General features: G+C 43.1%; 2 protein-coding genes across 2 annotated transcripts in view; one reads left to right on the top strand and one right to left on the bottom strand.

Annotated features, from left to right (window-relative positions):
• Positions 1-269: 269 nt before the first annotated feature.
• The window catches only part of LOC101281338 (zinc finger protein 271), a 51,076-nt gene continuing 26,691 nt past the window's right edge, over positions 270-24,654 (top strand). The window contains exons 1-4 of the mRNA XM_033435199.2: positions 270-341; positions 1,660-2,153; positions 2,429-2,570; positions 5,238-6,278. Of these exons, the coding sequence (XP_033291090.2) occupies positions 1,746-2,153; positions 2,429-2,570; positions 5,238-6,278 (1,591 nt within the window). The 5' untranslated portion in view covers positions 270-341; positions 1,660-1,745. The remainder of the gene's footprint in view (positions 342-1,659; positions 2,154-2,428; positions 2,571-5,237; positions 6,279-24,654) is intronic.
• Positions 11,839-23,597, bottom strand: LOC105748185 (zinc finger and SCAN domain-containing protein 30). Its single transcript, XM_033435200.2, has 4 exons — positions 23,410-23,597; positions 18,581-19,107; positions 18,167-18,305; positions 11,839-12,881 (listed from the first exon to the last, which is right to left on the bottom strand). The coding sequence occupies exons 2-4, from the start codon at positions 18,986-18,988 to the stop codon at positions 11,950-11,952; spliced, it is 1,479 nt and encodes a 492-aa protein (XP_033291091.1). The 5' UTR covers positions 18,989-19,107; positions 23,410-23,597; the 3' UTR covers positions 11,839-11,949.

Genomic DNA, 24,654 nt, shown 5'->3' with positions numbered 1-24,654 from the left:
ATGACACGACACAAATCAGGAGGAAGAAAGCCAGGGTAGGAGGTGTCCGAGGCGTGCAACAGTGCCCTAGGGGATGGTGACGTCCCCCTAAGATCCCCGCCTCTAGAGCATCCGAGCCCTGGCGTCGATGCTCCACGGGGCCCGCAGCCACCCCGGGAAGGCGGTGGGAGGGCCGGAGTCACGCGCTGATTGGCTGACTGTGAGCACGGGGCGGGACGGATGGAGGTTCGGGAGCGGGGGGTGGGGCGCGCGAGCGGAAGGCCGCGAGAGCGCACTTCCGGTCTTTGTGGCTCGCAGCTGCAGGTCCGGGGCTCGTGCCCTGGCGGCTCCTGAGCTTCGCGGTGAGGGACACGGGGCCTGAGACGGAGCGGGGGCGGGGAGGGCGCGCGGCCGGGGCGGTGGGCGCTGGGTGGAGGAGCCCCGCTCCTCGGCCTGCCCATCTCCGGGTCTCGGCACCTTGTCCGGGCGGCGTCTCCGAGTGTCCTGGGGACGGAGAGGAGACCAGCACTGTCCCTGCTTTCCAGCGGAAAGGGCAGTTATTCCCCCACCGCCGTGATTTCGCAGATGCTGCGATTTAACCGGGATATAAAAATAGAAAGGCTAGTGCGGCAGGGCTGGTTAATAAACCACGGATTTGTAGGCTAAATATTCTGTTCTCTAAAGTTAACTGTAGTGTTAGTGTTCAGATGTACTGATCTGTCTTGCTAATTCAGGGGTACACCTTTCTATCAATATTCTCCCATCCAAAGATCAGATCATAATCGGTCTATATATTACAAAATTAAAAACAATTATTTGTTGCCATATTTCACTTTTTAAAATGTTTACTCCCCTATCTTCTAAGCTTTTTGAGAGTTGAGATTAACGTTTTTGCTTTTGTGTCTCCATAATATCTGACATTTGCGCACATGGTAAGCATTTAACAAATACTTCTTGGTTAATTTCTAGGTAGACTCATTTATTCACGAGCAGAAACCTTTGTATCTTAATACCTGGCTCGGGACAGAGCCCATAATAAGTGCCTCAATGTTTGTTGAAGAAGCGCATTAAATACTAAATTTAATCAAATGGCAAACGTCCAACAATGTTTTTATTTAAATCAACTCATGTTTAATATGGATTTTTAAAAATGTTTTATTACTACCTAAATGAAAAGCACCATTGTGTGCCATAGGTTAAAGGTAACTAAAAATAAACGTTTAAAAATCCGCATATCAAATCCTAGCTAGATACTGTTACCCATGGAAGTCTGAGGCCTATAGTTTATTTAAAAGGGAATTCTGTAAGTAACATCTTCAGAAGGTGTTAAAGACAGACTATTCTGCTTGATACAAACAGGATTGAAAGAGAATTGAAAAGGAAATTCCTCAATATGTGATTCATGTTAATATTGCATTCTTTTGCCTCTAAAATAATTTCTCATAGCATAAATGTGGTAGGAATTCTACAAAATGAGAGACGTTGAATGAGGTGATTTTTAGTTTCGTCATTTGATTATTACTTAGTTACAGTCTCAAACCTGATCCCTTTCCATATATTACTCCGATGACTGATCTTTATTATTGTAAGTTCTTAGAGCGATGACTGATCTTTATTATTATAAGCTCTTAGAGGTTTTTTTTCATTGCTGTAAGTTAACAGTGCTTTTATATCCTTCAGGAAAGAAGAGATTACTCAAAAGCAACTGAAGTAGAGGACCCAGTTGTAGTGAGCTTTTTGCTAAGCTGTTTCAGCCCAGAACGGCTATGGAATCCAGAGCAGTTTCAACCCCAGTACCTCAGAATTCTCAGGAACAAGAGCTAATACTAGTGAAAGTAGAAGAAAGCCTTTCTTGGGGTCAGAAACTTAAGCAGAATGGGAGTACCCGATCCTGCCAGGAATTGTTTCGCCAGCAGTTCAGAAAGTTTTGCTACCAGGAGACACCTGGGCCCCGGGAGGCTCTGGGCCGACTCCAGGAGCTTTGCTGTCAGTGGCTGAGGCCAGAGTTGCATACGAAGGAGCAGATCCTGGAGCTGCTGGTGCTGGAGCAGTTCCTGAGCATCCTGCCTGAGGAGCTGCAGATCTGGGTTCAGCAACACAGTCCAAAAAGTGGCGAGGAAGCTGTGACTCTGTTGGAGGATTTGGAGAGGGAATTTGATGATCCAGGGCAGCAGGTGAGAACAGGGAGATGTGATATGTTTTGGGAAAAGGAATCTACTTCCTGGAGCATGTGGCGGCATCATAAGAATGGGGTGAGAATTTGTCTCTACTGAACCATAACCCTGAAGTGACTACCAGGGCCATACCTGTCTCTGTCCTTAAACAGTTCTTTTGTTCCTATCCGTCATCCCTGGAGATGTCTTGGGTGACCTCTTGGAGATTTTTACTAAGCATTTTCCCTAGGGGTTTTCTCACAAAGAAATTTTCTCACAAATTTTACTGATTTCAGGTCCCAGCTAGTCCACAGGGACGAGCAGTGCCATGGACGGATTTGACATGTCTTGGAGCATCCCAGGAGTTAACAAACATCGAACTCCAGCCTTTAAAGACACAGCTGAAACCCTGGGAAGCTTGCCTTTCCCCCAGAAGCGGTAAGAAATAGAAACTCATCTGGGAACTGTTATCAGGCCTCTGGTCTTGAGGGTAGAGAATTAACAACATTTCACAGCATGCCCCATGTGAGCCTCGCGTTTATTATTCTCGAGTGGAGGTGCTCACTCTTGAGCACCTTTGTATTCAGCAATCCTGATGAATTGCAGTCAGCCTTCCTTGCGTCAGTTTCCCCATCATTTATCCACTTATTCCTTCATTTCATGACTTAATAAGGTGCTAATACACGTCTGTATTGTGGTAGGCACTGGGTCTCTATCCTGAAAGAACTTTCAAGCCTAGATGGGGTGGTGGACAAGCAAAAAGGCAATTACAATACAGTATAGGGTAGTAAATTACAGAATAATTAATGTACTGTGGGGGCACGTATAAAGGCACCCACCCTAACTCCACCTTAGAGGTCCAAGGAGTACTTCCTGGAGGGAGAGACATCTAAGCTAGGACTTGAACTCTGAGTAGAAGAAAGCCAGGTAAATAGGTGGGAGGAGGAGATTCCCGAGCTAAAGGGAAAAACTGTTTCTCTGCTCACAACATTTCTGCCACTGCATATGTGGGGTTTTCCCTCCCATCAAGCAATTCTGACACTAACTACCCAGAACCAGTGCAGACCCCACAGGTTAAGGTTTCAGTCCCAAGAGACTGCCTCCCACATCAGATGCCAGTTGCATGTAATGAGTCCCCAGATTATCCACACTTCTGTCCCATATGGCTGCAAATTGGTGCTTCCACAACCCCCTCCTCAGGTTTCATAATTTGCTATAATGGCTCACAGGACTCAGGGAAACACCTTACTTACCATTACCTGTTCATCATAAAGGACAGAAATGAACAGCCAGATGAAGAGGTCCATAGCACAAGGTCCAGAAGGGTCCTGAGCACAGGAGCTTCTGTCTCTCTGGAGTTTGGGGTTCACCACTCTCCTGGGTGCATTCACCATCCCTGAAGCTCTCTGAACCCCTTTGTTTAAGGTTTTTATGGAGGTTTTGTTAATTAAATCATTGGCCATTGGTGATTGATTAACTCAATCTCCAGCCCCTCTCCCTGGAGGTCAGAGGATGGGTCCAAAAGTTCTAACACTCTAATCAACCAGCCGCCCTGCCCTCCAAGAGTCAACTCATTAGCATAACCTCCGGCACCTTCTCATCTCTACCACAGAGGAAATTTTCAGGGGTTTTAAAAGCTCTGTGCCAGGAACTGGGGATGAGGCCAAATCTATATTTCCCACATTACAGTATCACATGAGCAAAGTCCACAAAATCCTGAAGGTGAGAGATTACAATCCATTCCGGGAATTGCAGGTAATTCAATTTAACTTGAAGAGAGAACTCCTAGGGGAGAGCTGGTTAGAAGGAAACTAGAGACGAAACTGGGACACAGGTTGTGAAAACGTGTCTGTCATCCTCATTCGTTTGTACAGTACAGTGGGGAACGGTTGAAGGGTTTTCGACGAGTGAGTGACATGATCAGATTTGTGTTTTAGGACTCAGTTGCAGAGCGGGAATGGATTCGAGGAAGGCAAGAGTAGAGTCTGGTTAGAGACAGTTGTAATCCAAGTGGCCACAGTGAATAAATCAAGATGTATTGTGGTGAGAGGTGGGAAAGATCACGGCTGACTCCTGTTCTTCTCCATTTAACTTGAATTGCAGTAGCTGGTCATTGTTAAACGTGGAGCATGTGGGAGAGGAGTTGAGGGTGATACTCAGGTTTCGGTCTTGAACAACTTGGTTAATGGCGGTGCTATTCATATAAGTGGGAAAACATATGGGAAAAAATACATATGATGATGCGTTTAGTTTGGGACATTTTGGTGCTTGTCAAATATTTACAAGTAATATGGCCAATTAGCATTGGATACGAGAGTCTGGAGCTTCATAGAACTGGGATAGAATTGGGGATCTGGGGAGATATTAGCTTATAACATAAGTAGTGATTGAAGCTTAGGACATAGAGAGTTGGTGGAGTGAGGATATATGAGAGCTCAGAACAGAACCCTGAGGAACTCGTGTTCGAGTGATTGACCTTGAATCTAAGAAGGAACAACCACAGAAATCAGGCTAATGTATTTGGAAGAGAATGGCTCTGGAAGGAAGATGTGGTCCCCAGTGTCAGTGCTACAGAGAGGCCAACTAAGTAAGATCCAGAAAGAAGCCACTGGATTTAGCAGCTATGAAGTTGATTTTGATGAGAGTAGTTTGGGGGGTGGGAGGTGCACAGGTATGGCAGAAATCAGATTACAGAATGGGAACGAGTACCGACAACCGTTTGAAGAAGCTTTATTCTCAGTGGGAGTGATGTTGCATGAGGGAGATGTGTAGGCAAGGAGCTTGATTTAAAAAGATGAGAGAGACTTGAATTTATTTAAATGCTGACGAACAGGAGTCAGCAGAGAAAGAGATTGAAAACAATAGGAAAGGAATAGTGGGTAACTGATCAACTGAAGTCTCAGAGGAAGCAGGAAAGGATAAATTTCAAACTGTAGATGTAGGCCTTAGTATTAGAAAGGAGGAGGGACCCTATTTTGACCAGTTAAAGAAAAGATACATGCAGATGGCTTTATTTTTGTAAGTAGAAGCATCTATTTTCTCTCACATAGAAAGGGAGTATTGAAAGTGGAGAAATAAAAAGGTTTTTTGCTGTTATCATTTCAGATTGTGAGAACAATGGATCAGCAACAAAGAAGGACATTTCAGGAGAGAAATCGCAAAGACTTCCCCAGGAGCCTTCATTTGGAGGAATTAGTGAACATGAAAGCAGTTCAGAGTGGCAGCAAGGAAGTGCTACAGGGGAGAAATTAAGAAGATCCCCTTCCCAAGGGGGCAGTTTTAGTCAAGTAATCTTCACACACAAATCTCTAGGAAACAAAGACCATCCTGAGCCCCAGAGAAGGTTGATTCTAAATACAAACTCTATAATGTATCAGAAAGTTCCTGCAGAAGAGAGACCTTACAGGTGTGATGTATGCGGGCACAGCTTCAAACAGCATTCTGCTCTAACACAACATCAGAGAATCCATACTGGAGAAAAGCCGTACAAATGTAGCCAGTGTGGGAAGGCCTTTAGTTTGAGGTCCTATCTTATTATTCATCAGAGAATTCATAGTGGTGAGAAAGCATATGAATGTAGTGAATGTGGGAAGGCCTTCAACCAGAGCTCAGCCCTCATTAGACATCGGAAAATCCATACTGGTGAGAAAGCTTGTAAATGTAATGAATGTGGCAAAGCATTCAGTCAAAGTTCATATCTCATTATCCATCAAAGAATTCACACTGGTGAGAAACCCTACGAGTGTAATGAGTGTGGGAAAACCTTTAGCCAAAGCTCAAAGCTTATTAGACACCAGCGAATTCATACAGGAGAAAGACCTTATGAATGTAATGAGTGTGGAAAAGCTTTCAGGCAGAGCTCAGAGCTGATAACCCATCAGAGAATACATAGTGGGGAGAAACCCTATGAATGTAGTGAGTGTGGAAAAGCCTTCAGTCTGAGCTCAAACCTCATCAGACACCAGAGAATTCACAGTGGAGAGGAACCTTATCAGTGTAATGAATGCGGCAAAACCTTCAAAAGGAGCTCAGCCCTTGTTCAACATCAGAGAATCCACTCTGGGGATGAGGCTTACATATGTAGTGAATGTGGGAAGGCTTTCAGGCACAGATCAGTCCTCATGCGCCATCAGAGAGTCCACACTGTAAAGTGACTTATGAATACAATGAATACTGTAAATACTTCAGTCAGGCTTCTATCTTTGTTAGTCAAAAGGGTTTAATTTAATTTGGAGTAAGACTCCATGGAGGTGGTTGTACAGTACTAGGTCTCGAATCAATCTGACTTTATACAGCACTTGCCAGTGCTCATGCACATTGTCCCCTGAAAGCTTTTCCTGTGACTAATTAGAAGAGCAGACAGAAGAATCATTGCTTCCATCTTTCTCTTACCAGTAAGAATACTCAGGAACTGTGAAAGATGGGACTATAACATTGAAACATCATCTTCCATGAGAATGTCACAAAGGGCACAGCAACTCTGTCACTGCATCTAATTGTCAGTGGGCCAGATTTGGAGGGTGGTGTGGAGAGTATGAGGGACATTTTGTCTCAGGAATGCAAAAATTGTACTGACCAGTTAAGAACAGTGGCAGGGCAGCGAGATATGGGGAAACAGTTTCATCGATGACTTATTGAGCCCACGGCAGACCAGAAGTGAGATAGTGAAAAGGAAATACAAATTAAGTAATCCAACAGTTATTTTTTGAGTGGCTGCTTTGTGCCAGGCACTAGGGATACAGTGGAAAATAAGACCATACCTTCAGTTTCACGGACAACACAAACAGGCAGTGACACTATGGTACGATCAGTGCTGTGTGATGTTAAGGAGTACCTGGCCCAACCTTGGATCAGGGGAGGCTTCTGAGAAAAATTATCTGAAGGATGAGTGGCCAGGAAGGTAGGCCGGCCAGGAAGAAAGTCTGGCACATCTGAGGAAAGGAAAAGGCCATTTTGCCTGGAGTATTCCTTTATGAGTTCCTTTTGAAGTGGATTCCTGTCTGTAGGAAAAGCATGCATGTGGCCAGAATCTCTGTTTACTACAGTGCCTATAGTGAAACGTGAGCCAGTGGAGAAATTTGTTAATAGACAAAACCTGGAGTCCTTGGAGCATGGCGTGGTGAGGAGCTTTGTCTTGGTTTGTATGACCCCAGGGGAAGGGTTAAAACGTAGCTTCCTTGTCCAACCTGGAGGCTAGGCCTTCCATGTGGGTGAGGGCAGAGCCCAGTCTAGAAGTTAAGAGTCTTAAGAGTTCCAAATCTCACCCTCGCAGACATAAGGACTCCTTTGGTTCTTGAGACGTGACCAGCGCTTCTGTCGGCTTCCTCCTAACTCCCCAGGCTCCGGGTCGGAAGCCGCTACGGCTGCCGTATCATTTGTTTCTGGGTCTGTACTCCCACAGTTCCTAGTGCACACCCCTAGGCTCAGGCACTAAAAACTTCCTCCACTGCTGGGTCTGTTACTCTTCAGGCGCCTCACATGTGTTCAGTTTTGTCATATCAGCAGTATTTCAGTCTTGTGAACTTTGTTAAAGACCATGCTAAAGGGAAATAACAGTAATAGTCACGGTCCATCCAGAGAGACTGCCCTCTTCTGAGGGACCCAGCAGGAAAAGGATCCCTAGACTGGTGCTTCTCAGTGCAATGCAGAAAGGTGTATAGGTTAGTCAGCAACAGAAAGACATGTTATTTAAAATACCTAATAGGTCAGAGTTACAACACACCTTACCAAAAATTCAAGCCTTTGGGAATCTCGAGTCCTGCACATAGGAAGAGTTTTCATGAGGATGAATAGAGAAGTAATGCTTCTATTGGGGCATGAGCATGTACTAACCAGTAAGAATGGCAGGAGGACTAGATGCCCATGCTTGGAGAGAATGTGAGAAAAGAAAGGGCTAGGTTAAATAACAAAATAGCGTGGTAAAGCTATTCAACTCATATTCCTCTTCCACAGAGGAAGATCCAATCAAACTGAAAAGGGCAGAACAAATGTTAAGTAGGAATTGATACAACATATATTACAAAAGGCAAATATTCTTTATATAGAGAGTTCTTACATATATCGGTAAGAAACAATAGGTACTTGCAAAGGGCTTTGTGTATATGTATTAATTCTTAGCCCATAGTTTGCAGATGAAGAAATGAAGGCTTGAGGTCATGGCTTACTCAAGGTCATGTAGCTACAAAGTGGTGAGCTCAGACTTTAGACCCAGGCAGTAGGAATCCAGAACGTGTCTGGGGAGCCACTACTCTACTATCTCCCCATGAAAAAGTCCCAGTAGAAAAAAGTAGTACTTAGATAGGCAAATCACAAAAGAATAAATGCCAATGGACAGTAAATATTAGCCTTGCTAGAATTAAAAATGTATATTAAAGCAAGAGTTGAGATGGCGCTTTTTTTCCCTCATAAAATTAACAAAGATTCAGGGAAATTGGGGCTCTAATGCTGCTGGTGAGATGTGAGTAGATGCGGTCTGTGGCAATCAATACCAGAAGCCTTAAACATTGCCTTTTGACTTTAAAATTCTACCTGGAAATGTATGCTTCAGAAACCATCATGAATGTATACAAAGTCTTAAAAGCTGTTAAAAGTGATGTTGATTAATATTAAATAAGAAAGCGTTCATATCTTAAGTAAAAATATAAGACGATATGTACAATACGATTTGTGTAAAAATATATTTATGCATTAAAAATATTGGAAATATATATAATCTTAATGCTATACTGGTTATATCTGAATAATAAGATTATAGGAGATTTAATTTTTTCTTGTGTTTGTGTCTTCCAATTTTTTCTACAATAAATACCTAAAATTTCTAAAGTTAGAGAAAAAAAGGTTTAAAAGGGAATGGAAGCCCAGGATAGCTGAGAAGTTATCAAGAAAAGCATGTGCTTTCTATGGCGTCTTTGTGCCTTCCAAGTCCTAGGCAGTTAGCTAACTCGTTAACTGATCTGTGACTTCCTAACTGGTAAGTGACAATGGCAGATATACTCATCTGACTAGTGTACAACAACAACAAAAAAAAAAGTGCAAATTATAAATCTCTGTGCAAATATAAGTTATTTGCATGAAAGTGATTATAGTTGAGAAAAGCAATAGCCTTGAAGTGAAGACTTCTGTTCTCATTAGTGCTTCTCCGTGAATTCTGCAGCCATAAGGAAGTCACCTGACAACTCTGGACCCTCAGTTTAAGAAAGCTGAAGTAGGTAATCTCTTACAGTTAAAGCTTCAACAGTCTATATGAAACAGAGGGGGCACCAAGTAGGTGGATGTCAAAGGTAATTGTTTTTTCCTTCACCAGAGTTGCCTGAGGAAAAGTAATCCATCCCTTTCCTTTCTGCTCAGAGCCCTCATTTCTCTTGGCGTAGAGGCAGTCCACTGTTTACCTTAAATGGGTCCCGTGCAGATTCATGGATTTAAAAAGATGTGGAATTTAGGTAAAGTGCTTAATATCAGTTTCCTACCTCTCCACTCCTCCCTTCTCACTTCCACAGGCTGCAGTTAACACTGTCCAGATGAGAGGATTAGAAATTTAAGCAAGTCTGACCTTGGTCTCTCCAAGCCCCCCTGTGAACAACTTTGCTTCTTTTGCCCCGTAAAGTGAATCCTCAGAGCAAGGAGGATTGCCAATCATTTCCATGCAGAAGGAACTGACCTGAAGAGCATTTCTGCAAAGTCAAGAGGAAGGGTGAGCGGGGTAGGCAGACCTACCCCCTGCTCTCTGATGGCCCAAAACCAGATGTTGCTGCTCAGTAACTTTATCGTTCACAGCTCTCTTGTTGGCAGACACAAACGATGATAGATCTAAAGGGTCATGGGGTGTTCCTGCACATGTGTGTCTATTAAGGACCTGCTGAGAGGGGAGGGGAAAGCTGTGGCATTCTCCCAGGCTCTTGCTCCCAAGGTGGGGAAGCGTCCTGATTCTTGTGGATGATGCTTCTGTTTGTAGATGCTACTTGCTCTCATTCCCATGTTCTTTCAACCACAGTGCAGCTCCAGATGTCCCCTCAATTTTGTGACTTCAACTGGTGAACTGCAGCCCCAGGGACTAGGCATCGTTTCCAGACATGTTTTGGCCCAGGAATCAAAGCTAAGACCACCAATTCCCTGCCTTCTTCCCACAACTCCTTCCCCCATTCTCCCAGCACATCTCCATTCGTGTTACGGTGTTCCCTATTACTGAATGATTAATTTCAAAGCAAAACTTAAAACTCAAATTTATTAGAAGACGTCTTGTATTACATTCTAATACTAAATAGTTAAAGTATAAACAATGAGGTCCTACTGTATAGCACAGGGAACTATATTCAATATCCTGAGATAAATCATAATGGAAAAGAATATTAAAAAAGAATGTGTATATATATATGTGTGTGTATATATATATATATATATATAACTGAATCACTTTGCTGTACAGAAGAAATTAACGCCACATTGTACATCAACTATACTTCAAAAAAATTTTTTAAACAAATAGTTGAAGTATATAATCAAAAGTATAAGTGTTAAAATCAGTTACTAAAAATGATTTACCAAACAAGATTTTCACCAAAAAAAGTACACATATATTAGGGATGGGGGGTAAAAAAAAAATCTAGAAGTACTCCAAAATGTTAAGAAAGTTTCTATGGATGGTGGGATCGTGGGTGATTTATACTTTCTCATTTTCTGTACTATCAACATTTACAATTAATTCACAATCAGTTAAAAAAACATTAAGTGGTATTAAAAACATGAAATCATTTGATTGTCACCCATAGGAAAAGGCAACTCTCTATCCATTTGAAGGATCTTTTAAGACTTCTGACTGGCCTCACTAATAATCCTACAACCTCTGGACACAAAAACTGTCTCCCTAATTTCACCTCTCCTATTACCCACAACAGCTTTGATTATCACATCTTCTTCAGAAGTGACAGTATCAGGAAGGGAAATCAGGACATCTTAGAAGAGGACTCAGACTTCCTCTTAGGTATTAACTGCCCTCAGCAATTGTGAGTTAATTAAAACTGCCAAAATAAAAATTGGAGAAGTAGAGTTTTGAGGAATATTCAACAAATATTCATTGCCCTCACGTAGCTTAGCATCTGTGAGTCTGGTGATGAGAGGAGGGAACAGGGAATGAGGAAGCCAGACCTCCCATTCCCGTGTTCCTGTCAGCTTGCCATTTCCTGGGCCCCAGGGTCAAGGGACACAAGCACTTCAGTCCCCACTGTCCCTCTAGCCTCCAACATGTATTCTTTCCTTGGTGTACAAACATGCCTTTTTCCATACAACGCAGCAAAGTCTTCCATCACTAATTCTCCTAAGTACTCCAAGAGAACTGGGATAGGCCACCCAACTCAGTGACTAAATAGGAAGAGAGGAACAAACACCTACCCTGGCTTCTGAACCAGGGGCCCCCAAGAAAAAATTCCTGCCAGAGAGAAGAGTTCAGAGGAAGGGATGTCTCCAGATCCTCTGTTCATGCCATTGCATGTGCTATAACCTCTGCCTGTAACATTCTTCTCTTCCTTCTTGCCTTGGTCTGGCTAACTTCTACCCACCTTTTATGCCTCAACTGAGATTTCATCACATCCAGGAAGCCTTTAGTGACTCATGGACCAGGCTAGGTACTCCCCTGCCATACATGCATTTCAACAGAACCATATATATATATATATATATATATATATATATATATATATATATATATATATATATATATCATATATCCCATTATATCACATATATATCATATATACATATCCCATTATTCACCCCCAAAGTGAATTCCTAGTATTTCATAGTTGTACAACTCTTACCCAAAGAGTTAAACTCTGGTGTGAGTTCTCTGATGCTGCATAAGGCCTGATCTATGCCTAAATGTTTTCTTACATTCACTACATTCATAAGGCTTTTCTCCAGTGTGGATTCTCTGGTGCTGGGTGAGGGCTGAGCTCTGATTGAAGGATTTTCCACATTCATTACATTCATAAGGTTTCTCTCCAGTGTGAATTCTTTGATGTTCAGTAAGGATAGAGCTTCTACCAAAAGCCTTACCACATTCAATACATTCATAGCCTTTGTCTCCAGTGTGAATTTTCTTATGCTGAATAAGGGCTGAGCTCCGGCTGAAAGCTCTCCCACATTCACCACATTCATAAGGTTTCTCTCCAGTGTGAATTCTCCGATGCCGGATGAGCTCTGAGCTGCCCCTGAAAGCTTTTCTACATTCACAACATTCGTAGGGTTTTTCACCACTATGAATTCTCTGATGTCTAACAAGGTCTGAGCTCAGACTAAAGGCTTTGCCACATTCTTTACATGCATAAGGTCTCTCTCCAGTATGAGTTCTCTGATGTCTAATCAGCTTTGAGCTCTGGCAAAAGGCTTTCCCACAGTCGAAGCACTCATAGAGCTTTCCCCCAGCATGAATTCTCGGTTGTGTTATAACATTTGAGTTCAGACTGAGACTTCCTTCACCTTCATTACATTCCAGGACACTCTCTTCTGTGGAGATTTCCTTGTTGAAGCTTGTCAGGCTAAAATGTCTTTCCTGGGAAGGGAGCTGACTCATTTTGTCCCCTGAAGCACTTCCTTTTGGCTTCTCAAAATTGTCCAGACCTCCCAAAGCTTCTTCAACTACCTGTCCTGAAGGAGTTTCCCCAGGGAGTCGTCTTGAGGATATCATGGCTGCTGATGCCACACATTCAATAATTTCTTGCTTTGCTGTCAACAATTTGTCAGCCACCAGCTTGCCATCTAAAAATGTGAACAGAAAATGCAAGTGTCATTTGCTTCCCATGTTGGAAGAAAAGAACTTACTGTAGCAGAAACAGAAAATAAACCAAATGAAATAGGTATTTACCTATTAGAAGGAAAACTCTTAAAAACTAGCTTCCCAACCTAGAATTTAGAAAAGTGGCCTGTGGTAGGGAGAGTTGGCACCCTCAGAGAGTAATATAGACTAGAATGAGAGTCAGCATTGGAAAGGAGGGATGGTGAACAGGGCAAGAAATTAGTTAAAGGAGATAGTGATAAACAGGAGTAGCAGTGAGAGACCAGGAAGCTGGGAGACAATCTTGGGTTAGAGGAGAAGATGTGCTTTTAGGTAGTGAGGGAAAGGAAAAGAGGAGATAAAGAGTAATTAGAATAAAGACAGATGTCTAAGAGTCTTGAATCAGCAGTGCTTCTACAAAAATAGGAGAGCAGGAGATACAATTAGGAAATGCTTTAGAGGTTAGAATTGGACAGAGGTAGGTGGTACAAAGGTAAATTGCAGATTCTGGCAGGTTCTAAGTTGATCAAATGATTATAAGCAAATAGAATAAGACATGCAGAGCATAAGAAAAGTAATATTGTGAGTTCCTGACTCATTCTGGGGCCAGGTGGGAGTCTTCTATGTTCACTTTTTTATGTATAAATGGTCAAAGATGGTGGATGGAAACAAGAGGCAGATGTGACTGCCTGGTGCCAAACCTTCCGCTCTCACATGACACGCCCCTCTCATTTCTAGATTTCTAGTAACTCAGAATAGGAGACTACTGGATGATGGCTGAGGTAACTTCAATTATTTTGAGTGAAGAAAATCTGAAGAACTGTTAAGTTACTTTCGTCCCCCCCAAAGCCCTCTAAACTTATATGCATTTTACAGATCAGGAAATGAAGGCTCAGAGAGGCTATATCACTGAGGTATAGCCTATATCACTGAGGTATAGAGTCAGGATTCTAACAAAGATGCTTAACATCAAGGCTTGCACTTTCCCCCTATGTCATCTGCTTTCCCTACTGGAAGGAAGCAGGGCTGTAGTTGCACTAAGAAAAACAATTAATTTAAAAACCATTTTTATTTAGCTTCAGAAAAGTCATGTTTTTCTATGAAAACAAATACTTCTTTTTGATATTCTTGGAGTTCATCACACTTCAAACACAACAATAAAGGCTCACAATGATTACCTGACCAAAGCAGGGGGCTATCCAGCTTTCCTTTTCCTCACTCCTTACCAGAAATCACAGATGGACAACACTGCCTCTTAGATCAGGACAGAACACTAAAATTCACACTGTTCTTGGATCTTAAATAGAAATTTAAATTACTCAAGGCTATGCTCGTTCAAAAAGGGAAAATTTATGAATAAAAGCATAATGTATAAAAAAAGGCAGAAGAATAATAAGCACCAACTTGGTTAAAGTCAGAGACCTGACAACCTAATGAGAAATCTTGTGAAAGTAGTAAATAGGTCAAATTATAAAGAGTATACCTTATAAAGGGTATAAAGGGGCAATAAAATTGTGTAGGGACAAATTTAGGGCTGTGAAAATTAGAAAAGCAATGTAATTTATAGGATTTAAAATACTTCTTCAAATTCTATAATCACATGAGGACAAATTATGAGACCAGAGAAAAATCTTGACCTTAGATGTATCGATCAGGAAAATACCAAGACTCTTATTCTTTCAACTATATATGTATATTACATTTTTAAAAATTAGGATAAACAGTTAACTAGAGTAATTCCTGGAAATGACAGAGATTAAAAGTAGAATATGAGATGATTACTTGAATATTTAGAAATATTGGTACAAAAATAATCCAAATAATCTAATTGATATCTTCCAAGAGTGAATGATAATTTACAATCAAGCCCAAAGTCCAGATGCTGGAGGGCAGAGTACAGATTATAGGAAGCTCTTTGGAAGAGAAATAAGCCACAGGTTCCTCTGTAGAAGAGCTCTTCTATATAACATCCCCTCACCCCATCCCACTACTTCCCTACCTTTTCAGTGACCTGTATGGTCTAAAATCATCTTAACTCAGACTTGGCCTTTAATTGCACATGGACAAATATGATTCAGCCTTAATACTATATAGATGATGCTCCACTACCCACTCAGATCCCCTTCACCAACACAGTGCCTCCTTCCCCCAGCTGCTGTGAGTGTTGGCTCCTAACGACCCACAGCTTCCCTCTTCTCTGGAGCGTTGCCCTGGCTGATGAAAGCCACCTGGCCTAGGGAATTACTTCCACCCTCACTGCCCCCCAACCCCGCCTCAAGAAGGAACAACTCAGCAGTACAATTATGCTCCAGGGGGTCCTCCCAAAGCCCCACCTCATGGATTAAGCCAAGGCTAGGTTTTACCCGAGACCATATCATTGCTTGATCTTTTCCCTTCCTAACCCTACCTCTCTCACTCCATCACAGAGTTCTCCTGAGGAGCATGCCCTCAGTAAACCACCTGCACTCAAATCTCCATCTCAGGCTCTTCTTCTAGCAAAACATACTGCTAGGCTAGTGAAGAAGCTAAGGAAAATTATATATTTTATTATATAACCAAGAGTGTAAGGTTATAAAAATGACATGGCAACTCTTACAATCCTATCAAGGTGGATTCCTCCAATGATTTAATCCTTATTGACCTAGGTAAAAGATATGAAATGATCCACATTAATTCTTCAGAGGTGGAGCTAAGACCCTCAAGACTAAAAAAAGATCAGCATAATGAGATTTATCAGAAACCCAGTCAAGGCCATTCAAGATCATATACTTAGGAGTCAGGCATAAACGGAGGATGAGGACATTTTGCTAAGGCCAAGGAAGGCTGGAAGATGGAATCACTGTGGCCATAAGTTGATTGAGTCAACAACATAACACCACTGTGAAGGGGCAAACAAATAAAAATATATAGAGTGCAACAAATAAGAGTTGGGGCTGTGTGTGAATCTACCTTGTAAATTGACCAGATCTTCATTAGAGTACTTTATTTTTTTTATCCCTGTACTTCAAATGAATGTGGAGAAACTGAAGCACATCCAGAGGAATGAGCTGTGATGACCGGAGAGATGGAACACAGATGGAATCAGAGGCAGTGAGATGCTTAGTTAAAACAAAGTCAAAGGGCAGTGTACTCATTACCTTCAAGAACAGGTGTGTTTTATGAGGATTCTGCTAAACAAATAAAATAAAATGGAATTAAATTAAAACTGGAAGTAGTTCATATGGACACAGAGAAGAAGTTTAATACCGTTTTAGTTTGCCAGTCTGCCTGCTGTAACAAAATACCATACACTGGATGGCTTAAACAACAGAAATTTATTTTCTCACAATTCTGGAGGCTGGAAGTCCAAGATCAAGGTGTTGGCAGGTTTGGTATCATTTGAGGTCTATCTCTCCTTGGCTTGCAGTGGCTCCTTCCCACTGTGTCCTTATACGGTTGTCCCTCGATTTGTGTTATGGTCCAATCTCCGCTTCTCACAAGGACACCGTCATATTGGATTAGGGCTCAACCTAACAATCGCACGTTAACTTATTTACTTCTTTAAAGGCCCTATCTCAAATACAGTCACATTTTGGGGTACTGGGTGGGGCTGGGCTTCAACATAGAAATTGGGGGGACATAATTCAGGCCACAACAAATATCAGTATGAAAAGCTCAAGAACGACTTGAAAAATTACAGCACAGTCTCTGTTCCTCAAGACCTTAAAAGAAGGAAATAGAAGTAATCGACCCTAACTGATTTAGATGTTTACCTACTTTAAGGCAGGGGACTTGAGGAGATGATTTTTTTAAATCCACTTGAATGTAGTTTTTGCTTGACGCGGAAAATATTTAAGTGGGCTTACTTGGCTAATGATGTGGGGGGGGGGCGGGGCTGGGAGGGAGTTTCCTAGGAGGTCTCAGTGTACAGATGCATGGATACCTTTGGTGAATGCCAAGGTCCAAGATCTAGCCCTTGACCTTGTGGCCTCATAAACCTAACTTTATCATCATACAATGCATAGATTTACCTCTTGGGGTTAACTCTCATTAGCCAAGCTCATGAAACTGAGCAATAAAACCATAACAAAAATTAATGAGTAATTTAACTGTCACACAGACCAGATTAGACTAATATACGTTTTTATTATAGCTAAGCTTCATAGGAATTTAATAAGATTGCTTGGTAAAGATGAAATCAGAAGGGTAGTTGGCTATAACAAACTTGTTAATGAGAACAATAGGCCTGATGTACATGCTGCCCATAGGGATGATTTTGCCAATAACATAATCAAAGCCCTTTTGGTCAGCTTCAAATCCACCCTTCAGTGCCCTGCCTGTGCTACACTTCTCCCTGGCCAGCTGACAACGATGTGAACTTTAACAGTAGGGGCTGAACAGACCCTGGAGGAGGAAGGGGCTTTTCTTCCTGGTGCTGGTGTGCTCTCTTTTTCCCTGCAATGTGTGGGGGACCCAGCAGTGCCAATCAGTTTCAGGGGCACCATCCCTGAGGGTGGCTTTGCAGCAAGTTCTGTGTCATGGCACCTCCCCATGGTGGGGGGGGGGGCGCTCCTGGCACCCCAGAGGGTAGCTTCTCAGTGAGTTCTGCCCCCTAGAACACACACTTTCCCCCCACCCATGAATGGCTTTCCTTCATACCCCAAAGAGCAGTTTCCCAGCAAATCTGCCAGCAAGCACTCAGGGAACATCTCCATCCAGTGGGCCATAGCTGTGTCCTCTCCAACAAGATCTGGATCTCAGTTCTGCCAAGGGAGGGGGAAGATGCAGCACCCTCTTGCAGATTTGTTCCTTTCTTGGGCGCTCTGCCTCAACCCTAGAGACTCCCTGTATGTGTTATTTCTGCATACTTTATGGGGGTTTTAAAAACTAATTAGTAAGTAATCCTCTGTCATAATTAATAATTCTTAACATTAAATTTTCCCTTTTCAAGTTACTATGTGGTTTCTCTTATTGATACATTATGCATCTCCATCTTAGGGACTGCCTTGTCAGTAGGACCATAATATTAAAAAACCAGAACACTGCTCTTTGAATATTATGGAGGTTATTAGAGAATTTTATTAGAGACCTTAATTCTTAACCCCAAATTAGAAATTATATTGGAATTTCAGGTTCTAGGCAGAGCCAATGGAAGAATATTTCCAGGCAAGGGGGCTTTTTCACAGCACTTAATGACAGTCATAAGAGGCAGTTATTAAGAAAATGACCCATGCCACGGATTTAAGCCCTCACCTCCGCCCTCAACCCCCAATGGACTGTGGCGCCTCACCTCTCTCACAGTAACCCTGGGGCTCCTGAATCTCATTCTTGCCCTGGTTCTCCAAGGGCTCGAGCTGGATACTCAGCGACTTCAGTGCTCCCACAGATGTCATTTCCTTCCAGATCATTCCTTGGCCATGAGCTGTGTCCTAGGAGTAATCAAGTACCAACACTATGATCCTGAGGACATACAAGAGGAAAACCCCTAGATTAACAGGGCAGGGCAGCCAGAATCAGAAACTCATTCAGATGATTAGATAGAAAACAACAAGACGAAAAGCTCTAGTGACTTGATCCCAGTGCACAAATAATAACCCAAAGGACAAAAATTTTATAATTCTCGGGAAGCCCAGTCAAGGCCGCTCAGAATGGCTTCCTCATTAACTTACAGTCAGTAAAACAAGCAAATAAAACACCTACTTACCTGTTGCCTTGGTTCGTCAAGCTCTTTCTCCAGCTCCTCCAGCATCACCACGGCTTCCTCTCCACTCCCTGGTTGGTTCTCTCGAAGCCAGGTCTGCAGCTCCTCTGGCAGGATGCTCAGGAACTGCTCCAGCACCAGCAGCTCCAGGATCTGCTCCTTGCTATGCACCTCTGGCCTCAGCCACTGACAGCACAGCTCACGGAGCCGGTTCAGAGCCTCCCGGGGCCCCGCGGAGTCAGAGTAACCGAACTGCCTGAACCGCTGGCGGAAGGCCTCCTGACTATAGGCATTGCCCTGAAGGCCAAAGTCCTGCCCCCAAACATAATTTTCTTCTTCGACCTTCACAATTATGAGTCCTTCCTGCTCTTTTGGAGCATGGTAGACCAAGGCTGCCGACTTTCCTGCCATTCTGGGCAGAGATAGTCTGAAGAGGCTGCCTAGTTGAAGCGGGGAGGGGATGGACGTCTAGTGTCTGAGAGATTCTTTCTGAATTCCAGTTCTCCAAAGAGCTCCTGAGGTGGACAATGCTAATATCACACAGGGAAAAAAATGTGTTTAGAATATAAATTCAGGTGTTTGAAAACCAGTTGCCACCAAGTGTAGCACTGTAAAGAAAACTGACTAAAAGGGAGCTTCCGTGTAAATAATACATTTATAGATGATTCAGGATTTTTCTCAGGATGTAAAACAGAAAAGTTAAAGTACCACCGAAATAAATTCAACTTTTGGTAACAATGTTAGAGACAACAGTAGGGATAATAACTAATGCTTATAAATCATGGAAATCAGGAAAAATACTATAGTATATTATCAGCTCTCAGAATAATAACCACCATTTTACTGAGCACCTACTAGATGCCAAGCACTAGCTAGATACTTGACATGAATTTAATATAATTTCCCTAATAATTCTATAAGGATAATCATAATTATGCCCATTTTCCAAATGAGGCTACTGAGAATCACAAGGGGACCAAAGACACACAGCCAGTAAGCAGCAGAATGGCTCTCTGCAACCAGAGGACTTATTAGCTCTTTCTATTAAGCCATAGGGTCTCCCCAAAGAAGGGAATTTGCACTTAATAAACCTACTATGGGCCAGGCACTTTACAAATACAATTTTTTGACACTTGTAAATAACACTAATAGGTATGTATTATCAGCTCCACTTTACAGATGAGGAAACTGAGGTTCTTGAAAGTTAAGTAATTTGCCCAAGGCCCCAAACTGGTATATGGCAAAGTCAAGACATGAACCTAGAGTAGCCCAACTCTAAAGCACTTGTTTTTTTAAATTACAGAATGGGTTAATGCCCAGGACAATCTTGGTTGCTACTATAAATTAAGAATGAGGGTGGGGCTTCCCTGGTGGCGCAGTGGTTGAGAGTCCGCCTGCTGATGCAAGGGACACAGGTTCGTGCCCCGGTCTGGGAAGATCCCACATGCCGCGGAGCGGCTGGGCCCGTAAGCCATGGCCGCTGGGCCTGCGCGTCCGGGAGCCTGTGCTCCGCAACGGGAGAGGCCACAACAGTGAGAGGCCCGCATACCGCAAAAAAAAAAAAAAAAAAGAAAGAAAAAAAAAGAATGAGGGTGAAGGACTTCCCTGGTGGCACAGTGGTTAAGAATCCACCTGCCAATACAGGAGACAGGTTCAAGCCCTGGTCCAGGAAGATCTCACATGCCGCGGAGCAACTAAGCCCGTGTGCCACAACTACTGAGCCTGCACCCTAGAGCCCATGTGCCACAACTACTGAAGCCTGTGCGCCTAGAGCCCGTGCTCTGCAACAAGAGAAGCCACTGCAATGAGAAGCCCGCGCACTGTAACGAAGAGTAGCCCCCACTCGCCACAACTAGAAAAAGCCCACGCACAGCAACGAAGACCCAACGCAGCCAAAAATAAATAAATAAATATATAAAAATTTTAAAAATCTGCTTTCTAGGGCTTCCCTGGTGGCGCAGTGGTTGAGAGGCCGCCTGCCGATGCAGGGGACATGGGTTCGTGCCCCAGTCCGGGAAGATCCCACATGCCGCGGAGGGGCTAGGCTGGTGAGCTATGGCTGCTGAGCCTGCGCATCCGGAGCCTGTGCTCCGCAGCGGGAGAGGCCACAACAGTGAGAGGCCCGCGTACCACAAAAAAAAAAAAAAAAAAAAAAAAAAAAAAAAAAAAAAATCTGCTTTCTAAAAAAAATAAAAATAAAAAAATAAGGGTGAAAATGTTAGGAAAAGGTCATGGAGAATGGCCAGGGTGAATGTACAAAAAAAGGAAGAATTTTTCTGTTTTTTTAAAATGTTTAGTTCTTTATTTATTAATTTTAATTTATTTCCTTTATTTATTTTTGGCTGTGTTGGGTCTTCGTTGCTGTGCACGGGCTTTCTCTAGTTGCGGAGAGCAGGGGCTACTCTTCGTTGTGGTGCGCAGGTTTCTCATTGCAGTGGCTTCTCTTATTGCAGAGCATGGGCTCTAGGTGTGCAGGCTTCAGTAGTTGTGGCACATGGGCTTAATTGCTCCACCTGCATGTGGGAACTTCCCAGACCAGGGCTCGAACCTGTGACCACTGCATTGGCAGGCGGATTCTTAACCACTGTGCCACCAGGGAAGCCCGGAAGAATTTTTCCTGACTTTAAGTCACAAGGTTCTGAGACAGCACAAAGGAAAGAGGAATGGATTCCTTCATCCATTATCTCAACAATATTTGAGCTATGTGCTAGGCAGTGTACTGAACAGGACTCTCAGGATACAGAGGTCTGTCTTCAAGGACACCTAGTTTAATAAGGGAAAGTGACAGGGAAACAGGCAAACACAGTGCAATACATCCAAGGATGGAGGGAAGCAGACAAGGTAGCCCGGTAAGATGACTAAGACCAGGAAGAACTGACTGCCTGGGGGAACCATCTCAGCAGAGTCTGGTATGAGTGAGCTGGGTGGAGCTGTAGAGGGAGGTCATTCAGGCAAGGAGCAGTAGGTATGAGAGGATGTGGCCCACTGAGGAAACTCAAGTGATTCAGAAAGGCCAGGCTCATGGCTATGGCTCAGAAACGGCCATGCATGGCCCTCAGACTTGTTGAATCAGAATCTCCATGGGTGGGGCTTCAATAAGTGCCACAAATGCTTCCGATGTGCAGCCAGGGTAAAAATCCTGGGCCAGAGCCTTGGCAGAGTTAAGGAATAGTGAGAGGAGGAACCTAAACACAGAGAAACTTGGGGACATTTTTCTGCTTAATTTTGTGGTATTTGGAAAATACTAAATACATTTCTTTAGTTCTTATTACAACAATTGACATTTAAGAAATCCCATGATGATGCATTGTCAGATCTGTGCATCAGTATAAATACTATGCCTCAGCAACTTGTCCTCCATTGGGTGGCTGAGGAATTATCGCTGTTCCTTCTCCATCTCCTTCACAAGTCCATCCTCCTTTACATCAGAGTTCCACACGTTAGCCCTTAGTCCACCACTGTTCTCATGCTCTCCCAGGCAATCCCATCCTTACCTTCAGTTACCATCGATCTCTAGTCTGGACCTCTCATCTGAGCTCCAGCCCTATTTATCCATTGTGACTCACATCCATCACAACTCTTTTTCTTTTTTAAAAAATTTATTTATTTATTTATTGGCTGCGTTGGGTCTCTGTTGCTGCACGCGGGCTTTCTCTAGTTGCAGCAAGTGGGGGCTACTCTTCGTTGCGGTGCACGAGCTACTCATTGCGGTGGCTTCTCTTGTTGCGAAGCATGGGCTCTAGGCATGCGGGCTTCAGCAGTTCTGGCTCACAGGTTCTAGAGCTCAGGCTCAGTAGTCGTGGCACATGGATTCTTAACCATTGTGCCACCATGGAAGCCTCATCATAACTCTTCTTGAATTTCTCAAAAGGACCTCAAACTCAGCACATCCATGATCAACTGATGATTCCTCCCACCCCAACCTGCTCCTCTCCCAGTGATTCCCCTCTCGGAAGTAGGAACAACCATACGGCTACACTGCCAGAAACCTGGAAGCATTCCTAATACCTCCTTCCTGTATTTAATGCAAATTAAGTCCTATTGATTTTATTTCCTATTTCCAGAATCTGCTCTTTCCCATCTCTGCCACCACCTTCTTCATTCCAGCAACTATCCTTCCTGTTACACTGTACAATAACCCACAGTCTATTTATAGTGTAACCACAGTGACTTCTTCAAATTGCAAATCTCATCCTGTTCCTCTGACTAGTTTTAAAAAAGCAAAAGCAAAAGCAAAAACAATAGATAACCAACAAGGACCTACTGTATAGCACAGGGAACTCTGCTCCATATTCTATAATAACCTAATGGGAAAAGCATTTGAAAAAGAATAGATACAGGGGAGGAGGAACCAAGATGGTGGAGTAGAAGGACGTGCTCTCACTCCCTCTTGTGAGAACACCAGAATCACAACTAGCTGCTGGACAATCATCGACAGGAAGACACTGGAACTCACCAAAAATGATACCCCACATCAAAAGACAATGGAGAAGCCACAGTGAGACGGTAGAAGGGGTGCAATCACAGTAAAATCAAATCCCATAACTGGTGGGTGGGTGACTCACAGACTGGCAAACACTTATACCACAGAAGTCCACCCACTAGAGTTAAGGTTCTGAGTCCCACGTCAGGTTTCCCAACTGGGGGTCCGGCAACGGGAGGAGGAATTGCTAGAGAATCAGACTTTGAACACTAGTGAGAATTGATTGCAGGACTTCGACAGGACTGGGGGAAACAGAGACTCCACTCTTGGAGGGTACACACAAAGTAGTGTGCACATCGGGACCCAGGGGAAGGAGCAGTGACCCCAGGGGAGACTGACCCAGACCTACCTGCTAGTGTTGGAAGGTCTCCTGCAGAGGTGGGGGGTGGCTCTGTTTCACCATGGGGACAAGGACACTGGCAGCAGAAGTTCTGGGAAGGATAACTTGGTGTCAGCCCTCCCAGAGTCTGTCATTAGCCCCACCAAAGAGCCCACTTATGCTCCAGTTTTGGGTTGCCTCAGGCCAAACAACCAACAGGGAGGGAACCCAGCCCCACCCATCCACAATCAAGTGGATTAAAGTTTTACTGAGCTCTGCCTACCAGAGCAACAGCCAGCTCTACCCACCACAAGTCCCTCCCATCAAGCCTCTTAGATAGCTCATCCACCAGAGGGCAGACAGCAGAAGCAAGAAGAACTACAGTCCTGCAGCCTGTGGAACAAAAACCACATTCACAGAAAGATAGACAAGATGAAAATGCAGAGGGCTATATACCAGATGAAGGAACAAGATAAAACCCCAGAAAAACAACTAAATGAAGTGGAGATAGGCAACCTACTAGAAAAAGAATTCAGAATAATGATAGTGAAGATGATCCAGGACCTCGGGAAAAAAATGCAGGCAAAGATTGAGAAGATGCAAGAAATATTTAACAAAGACCTAGAAGAATTAAATAACAAACAGAGATGAACAATACAATAACTGAAATAAAAAATACACTAGAAGGAATCAATAGCAGAATAACTGAGGCAGAAGAACAGATAAGTAACCTGGAAGAGAGAATGGTGTAATTCACTGCTGCGGAACAGACTAAAGAAAAAAGAAAGAAAAGAAATGAAGACAGTCTAAGACTCTTCTGGGACAACATTAAATGCACCAACATTCACATTATTAGGGTGCCAGAAGGAGAAGAGAGCTAGAAAGGACACAAGAAATATTTAAAGAGATTATAGTCGAAACCTCCTTAACATGGGAAAGGAAATAGCCACCCAAGTCCAGAAAGCGCAGCGAGTCCCATACAGGATAAACCCAAGGAGAAACATGCCAAGACACATAGTAATCAAATTGGCAAAAAATGAAACACAAAGAAAAATTATTGAAAGCAGCAAGGGAAAAACGACAAATAACATACAAGGGAACTCCCATAAGGTTAACAGCTGATTTCTCAGCAGAAACTCTACAAGCCAGAAGGGAGTGGAATGATATAAAGTGATGAAAGGGAAGAACCTACAACCAAGATTACTCTACCCGGCAAGGATCTCATTCAGATTTGATGGAGAAATCAAAAGCTTAACAGACAAGCAAAAGCTAAGA

Source organism: Orcinus orca, chromosome 15, assembly GCF_937001465.1.
Source record: "Orcinus orca chromosome 15, mOrcOrc1.1, whole genome shotgun sequence".
NCBI classification, from domain to species: Eukaryota; Metazoa; Chordata; class Mammalia; order Artiodactyla; family Delphinidae; genus Orcinus; species Orcinus orca.
The sequence above is the reverse complement of the archived record's forward strand: the minus strand, read 5'-3'. Positions and strand labels throughout refer to the sequence as shown.

Coding starts and splice junctions, on each gene's coding strand:
- LOC105748185 (XM_033435200.2), bottom strand. CDS start 18,988: ATGGCAGGAAAGTCGGCAGCCTTGGTCTACCATGCTCCAAAAGAGCAG. Junction 18,306..18,580: donor TTGACGAACCAAGGCAACAG/GTAAGTAGGTGT, acceptor GATTACTCCTAG/GACACAGCTCATGGCCAAGG. Junction 12,882..18,166: donor CCAGGGTTACTGTGAGAGAG/GTGAGGCGCCAC, acceptor TCACATTTTTAG/ATGGCAAGCTGGTGGCTGAC.